Here is a 6,361-nt window from a genome sequence, read left to right on the forward strand (position 1 = left end):
TAAGAAAAAAGGCAATGGGGGATTTTGCTAGGTGGTTGTATGATGCTGGGATACCATTTAATGTTGTACGTGTGAGCAGCTTTGCAGTGGCACTTGAATCGATTGGACAATATGGTCCTGGAATAAAGCCACTTAGCTATCATGAAGTGAGAGTTCCTTACCTAAAGGAGGAAGTTAGTCGAATGAAAGAGTTGTTGAAGGTCCATAAGGAGGAATGGACAAAATATGGCTGCTCAATTATGTCTGATGGTTGGAGAGATTCAGTTGCTAATAAGGACATAATCAACTTTTTAGTGAACTCTCCAAGGGGATCAATATACATCAAGTCTATTGATGCTTCTAATATTGTCAAGAATGCAGATAGAATGTATAGATTACTTGATGAGATGGTCGAGGAAATTGGAGAATCAAATGTGATTCAAGTGGTAACTGACAATGCGTCAAACTATGTTGCAGCAGGTAAGAACTTATTTTTAGAACTACTTTCTATGGTGTATATATTGTTTATTTTAATATTTTAATGGCTTCATTCCTTGATTTTTCAATAGGGAGATTGTTGGAAGCAAAGAGGCCACATTTATATTGGACACCGTGTGCTGCTCATTGCATTGATTTAATTTTGGAGGATATTGGGAAGATGCCTTCAATTCATGCAACTTTGAAAAGGGCAATTTTTTTGAATGGCTATATCTATAATCGTGTTGGCGTTGTCAACTTGATGAGACAGTTCACTGGAGGAAAGGAGTTACTAAGACCTGCAGTTACAAGATTTGCAACTACCTTCATCACCCTTCGTTCAATCCATCTTCAAAAGAACAACTTGAGGAAGATGTTTACTTCTGAAGATTGGAATACTACTAAATGGGCAAAGGAGGCGGCTGGCAAAAGAGCAGCTACTATTGTTTTGATGCCTACATTTTGGAGTACCATCGTCTATGCTCTTAAGTTTAACAGGTCCACTTGTTCGTGTACTCTGTTTGGTTGATGGGGAAAAGAAGCCTGCAATGGGATACATTTATGAAGCAATGGATATGGCTAAGGAAGCCATAGCTAAGGCTTTTGTTGTGAGAGAGGATAAATTCAAGGAGGCATTTGAAATTATTGATATGAGGTGAGGATGCCAACTCCATCAACCATTGCATGCAGCTGCACACTACTTGAATCCAGAATTTTTCTATTCAAACCCCAACATTTTGCAAGATGAAGAAATTATGACGGGTTTGTACAAATGTATTGGAAGGTTACTGCCAACTATTGAAATGCAAGATAAAGTTTCAAATGAGTTGGAAAAATACAATGCCGCTAGTGGCGTCTTTGGAATTAGTTTGGCAGTGAGACAAAGGAAGACAAAAGCACCAGGTAAAGTGGCATTTGTACTACCTCTTCATTTTTGAAAATTATTTTTTCTATTTACCTAGTAGGTATTCATTTAAAATTTATTTTATAACAGCGCAATGGTGGATGGCATATGGATCAACAACTCCAAACTTGCAAAAGTTTGCTGGAAAAATTCTTAGCCTCACGTGTAGTGCTACCGGCTGCAAAAGAAATTGGAGCATATTCAAACATGTAAGTCATTAGTATATCATGGATTAATTATTAAAGAACAAGAACTACCAATCTACTGCTTTTTAGAATCATTATTAACCATATTACTTTAAACTTTTTGTAGCTTCATAGCAAAAGGAGAAATAGGCTATTCCCAGCAACGCTTGAATGATTTGGTATTTGTGAAATATAATCGAACTCTAAGGCGTCGATACGACAAACGTGACACCATTGATCCCATCCTCCTAAAGCACATTGATGATAGTAATGAGTGGTTGATTGGTAGGATGGATGGTGATTCTAATAAGGATGATGAACTTGTGTTTGAAGATGATAATTTGACTTGGGATTCTGTTGCTAGAGCTGCTGGACCAAATAACCCCCCGCATCACACTAGATCAAGAATAAGTACAAATATGTCATCATCATCTAAAGGAAGAGGAAGGGCTTCATCTAGTAGTACAACCAGTGCTAGGGGTCAGACCACAATGTTGGAACTTGTAGATGAGGATGAAATCCAAGTGGATAGTGCAGAGGAGACGGAAGAGGAAAAAGATGTTGGAGAAAACAGTTCTGATGATGAAGAGGAAGATGATGATATCTTCACCGACTTAGTTGATGATGAGTGATAATCGAGGAGGATTTTTAGATTTTATATTTTGAAATCTTTTATTGTACTCTTTTCTTTTGACGTTGAACTATGTTGAATTGTTGATACTTTTGGGCTTCGTCTTGGCAATTTTATTAAATTTCCAATTTTTTTATTGAATGTTTTGGCATTTTAAATTCTAATATCACTAGATATTCATATGTTCATATATAAATTACCCCAAATAGATATTTTACACCATTTTAATAATTGTGCGCCTCACCTTCGTGAGGCGCGCGCCTTCGCCTCGCGCCTCGGCTCGCCTCGCACCTCTGACTACTATGAACCAAACACTACCTAAATGGGTCACAACAAATTTTGATATGAAACCCCCTGTGCAGCCTCCACACGCCTTTTTCCTCCACATTTGGAAAAAGGTTGTTTCTGTCTGTGGCCTTCAGGTTCCTGGCTTAACAACTTTACGATCAGCCAAAGAATCACCCTCATGGCATCAAATTTGAATATGAAACAATAACCTATTAAAAAAAATGTATTGACATACAATAAGTAGAAACTAATGTAAACTACCTATCATTTGAATTTGGAAAGCTGTCATTACAGTCCAATCAAAAGACATCACAAAGAAAAATTCCGTAGCTGACATAAATCTCCCAGGGAAAAATCTTCCCTTTTTTAAAGCACTAATTTCACAAATGAAAAAAAAATAAAAATAAATAAATAAATAAATAAGAGAGAGAAGCAGTTAGACTTTGAACACTTAGCATCAATCAAACCAATCAAGAACAAAAACATTTAATTGATTGCACAGGCGATCAACGATATGTACCACAGGCTGAGGTCCATAAGCTGCCATCATTCCCCCATAATATGGATCTGAATATGGATTTGATGCACATGCCTGCAAAAGAGTTGCAAGAAGACTAGGTTTCCCCTCTGTTTCAAAACATGAAAGTATGAACTCCCTACTTTCATTAAAGCATCCAGAAATTATTAGCCCGAACTGCTTGTAGGAAATAGAAAGCACTCACAATTGAGTGACCAACAAGTTCAAGCTGGGTGGGTTGTGTCAGACCTCCATCATTCCCTGCAGGTATGCTGGATGCAACATGCTGCAAATTCTCAGGTTCTTGACCATAATTTCGATCTGGCATTGAAAACAAGTTTGTTATTACTACATTAATGCAGAATAACACCTACTAAAACAGGTGGAAGGCAATACGGCAATAAAATTAAAAGGCCACAATCATAAAATTAATTAAGTAAAAATATTTGACATCAGTAATGGCTTGTTTTAAAAAAATAATATAAAGTACAAAATCAAAATGGTACTCCTTTGAAGATATTAGATATTGCTGAGTGGAAATATAGATGCTGCTAGTCAGCAACCCAAAATAAAGTCCAACACTACATGAATAAACATGATACAAGTGTGTTTTTTTGTTAACGCTTGGTCAGTGGCCAGCATTTTAGCCAATAAAATTTGCAGGTGTCATGGGAAGATTTGCTAAGGCAAAAATGAAGTATCCCCCGTCCTTTTCTGCTTTTTTTTTTTATTATTATTACTTGAACCCAAGAAGGCATTTTGATCCAAATCATGCTAATGTCAAACTAATTTCTGGGGTTCTCCGCAGATCAGACGCTAAAACTGTAAAATCTCTCTCATATTTTTGTAAGCCAAATTCCAAAGTTTGTAATGGCCAACCACACCTCCATGGCATTACATGCTTCCCACAACCAAGGCTTCTAGCTACTCAATTATAAACACATATAACATCACTTAGTTCCACACAGCCAAGGTTGCAAGCTGCTGGATTATAGACACATATAGCACACCTTAGTTGTGAAGTAGTACAATTGTGCTGTGAAGGAGCTCTTATGGAAGTTATTATTTTGCAATTTGAAGAGAAACCTGACTGTGGAGATGCAGAGGTCTGTGAATCTTCATTAACATCATCGTCATTTTCTTCCTTCTGTCCACCATTTGACTGTGATTGACCATCTTTGGATTCGACGCCGCTGCTATTTGGGTGTTCAATTGAAGATGAACTGGACGTGTTTCCTCCTACTACAGCAGTAGAAATGGGATTATACCCAAGACTACGCCACCAAGGTTCTGAACAAACCGCAGATGGTGGAATGGCATGAACCGCAGGTTCCAATTGTTTTTTATTAGACTTTGATTGCATGCTTCTCAAAACTGTCACACACTCAATCACACCACTGGCTATAAAAACAATAAATTTCCAAGTCAGCAAGGAATAAAGACCCCATAGTCATCAAAAGAAAAAGCATACAACAGATTTATAGATATTTATTTTTAAAAAAATTCTATAAAAGCAAAAAGTCACACCTTTCCAACTAAACTAACAATTTTATTAAAAAAAAATTGAGCATTATAATCGGGTCAGGCAAAAAAGTACTAGAGGCAATTCTTGCAGTTCCAAATTAGCAAAAAATCATACTCTAGGAAAATCAAAAAATCTTTTTTCCGCCAGAAAAGCTTTGAAAATATATCCTTTTTTTGGAAGAATGGATAAAGGCAGCAAGGCAAAATTCATACTTTAGCAAGGAAGCATAACAATTTGTCACATATTTTCAATGACCTTAGGAAAAATGTATAGTTATAGGAAACGGAAAATACATTTCCATAGACCAAAATTAAAAAATGGATGGAGGCAGCAAAGCCAAAGTCATATATTCAGTGGGGAATCATGAGAAATTTTCACTCAGCATGTATTTTCAATCACCTTAGAAAAATACATTGTCTGTTGTAGGAAATGGAAAACACAATTCCATAAAGCAAACCCAGTGCACAAGGCTCCCACTTTGAGTGGGGTCTGGGAGAGGTCAAAGACGGCAAGTGTTACCCCCATTTTTGGAGAGGCCGCTCCCAAGTCTCGAACCCGAGACCACCCGTACTGAGGCGGAGGCACTTGCCATCGCACCAAGGCACGACCTTTTTTTTTTTTATGTATTTTCAATCGCCTTAGGAAAATACATTGTCTGTTGAAGGAAAAGGAAAACACAATTCCATATACCAAAATTAAAATTCTTTCTCAAGAACTTTTTTTACCTGCAAAAATATTTCCTCAAAACAAACAGAGCCTAATACAGCAGATAAAGGAAACTTATAAGGGAAAAGAAAATATACAATATCCCAAACACAGATTTCTCATTATAACAGTATAGATTCGAAAAAAAAGGGGAATCACAAGTAAAATTAATAAACAAACTTTTAAAAAATACATAAAATGAAAAGGATGAATCTACATAAAAAAAGATAAGGACCAACCAAGCTCCTTAAAAATAAGCACATGATCAAAAGACTCAAAACCTAACATAACTAATATATATATATATATATAGAGAGAGAGAGAGAGAGAAGGTCAAATTCACACACATGTCCACCTAAAAGTTCATCAAAATTACCAAATCGCTACACAAAAATAGCACCTTAATCTTGCTTTCGCTCCGTCATGCATTGATTTTAAGAACTTAATATCACAAACTCAGGCAACTAATTTACCAATGGCGACTAATTCAAGAAATCAAATCCACCGCAACTACAATTTCGATTTGCATATAAAATACACATTCCAAAAATCAAAACCCTAGAATTTAAACAACGCATATTTCAACCAAAACAACCAATTAACGTTGAAACTTAAAATAAATGAATCGCAAATCGACGCTTACCGGCTCCGAAGAATGAAAGAAACAAACCCTAGGATCTTGCCCCCTTACAGCGTTTCAGGGAGAGAGCCTCAAAGTCAATTCACTTCTTCGCACTTCCCGATGAGCATATATGGAAAAGCACCAGACGAGAGCTTGCCGGTCTCTCTCAACCCGCACAAGGGGGTGATTATTACGTCCCCCGCCGGTGTCATCTGTGTCTGTTCACCCGCTTTTTCCTATTGACACGTAGGTGGTACTTGGTAGAGGAATGGACAGCTCGCTTAGAGCCTTACGCCCCCTTCGTTTTGGAATTTTATTTTATTTATTTATTTGGTGTTATAAATAAAAAATATTTTTTTTTTAACAAAATATGTTTTTATTTAAAACTTCCATGAGTTAAGAAATAAAATGAGATGTGAATGATATAAAAGTTAATAATTATCTCAAAATATTTTAAATATTACTCATATTTTTTTCAAAATATTCTTATAAATTTTAAGAAATTCTTTATAAAAAATTTAAATTAAA

General features: G+C 36.2%; 1 protein-coding gene across 4 annotated transcripts in view; it reads right to left on the bottom strand.

Moving 5' to 3' along the window:
• Nucleotides 1-6,107, bottom strand: part of LOC131147846 (nuclear transcription factor Y subunit A-1) — a 28,128-nt gene extending 22,021 nt beyond the window's left edge. The window contains exons 1-5 of one of the 4 annotated variants that reach the window (XM_058097460.1): nt 5,855-6,106; nt 5,026-5,161; nt 4,068-4,382; nt 3,187-3,302; nt 2,985-3,056 (exon numbers count right to left, since the gene is read on the bottom strand). In XM_058097460.1, the coding sequence (XP_057953443.1) occupies nt 2,985-3,056; nt 3,187-3,302; nt 4,068-4,382; nt 5,026-5,098 (576 nt within the window). In that variant the 5' untranslated portion in view covers nt 5,099-5,161; nt 5,855-6,106. Of the gene's footprint in view, nt 1-2,984; nt 3,057-3,186; nt 3,303-4,067; nt 4,383-5,025; nt 5,162-5,854 lie in introns of all 4 variants that reach the window. The other 3 variants (XM_058097461.1, XM_058097462.1, XM_058097463.1) reach the window with 3 other exon arrangements.
• Nucleotides 6,108-6,361: the final 254 nt, after the last annotated feature.

The sequence above is a fragment of the Malania oleifera genome, chromosome 2, assembly GCF_029873635.1.
Source record: "Malania oleifera isolate guangnan ecotype guangnan chromosome 2, ASM2987363v1, whole genome shotgun sequence".
In the NCBI taxonomy this organism is placed as follows: Eukaryota; Viridiplantae; Streptophyta; class Magnoliopsida; order Santalales; family Ximeniaceae; genus Malania; species Malania oleifera.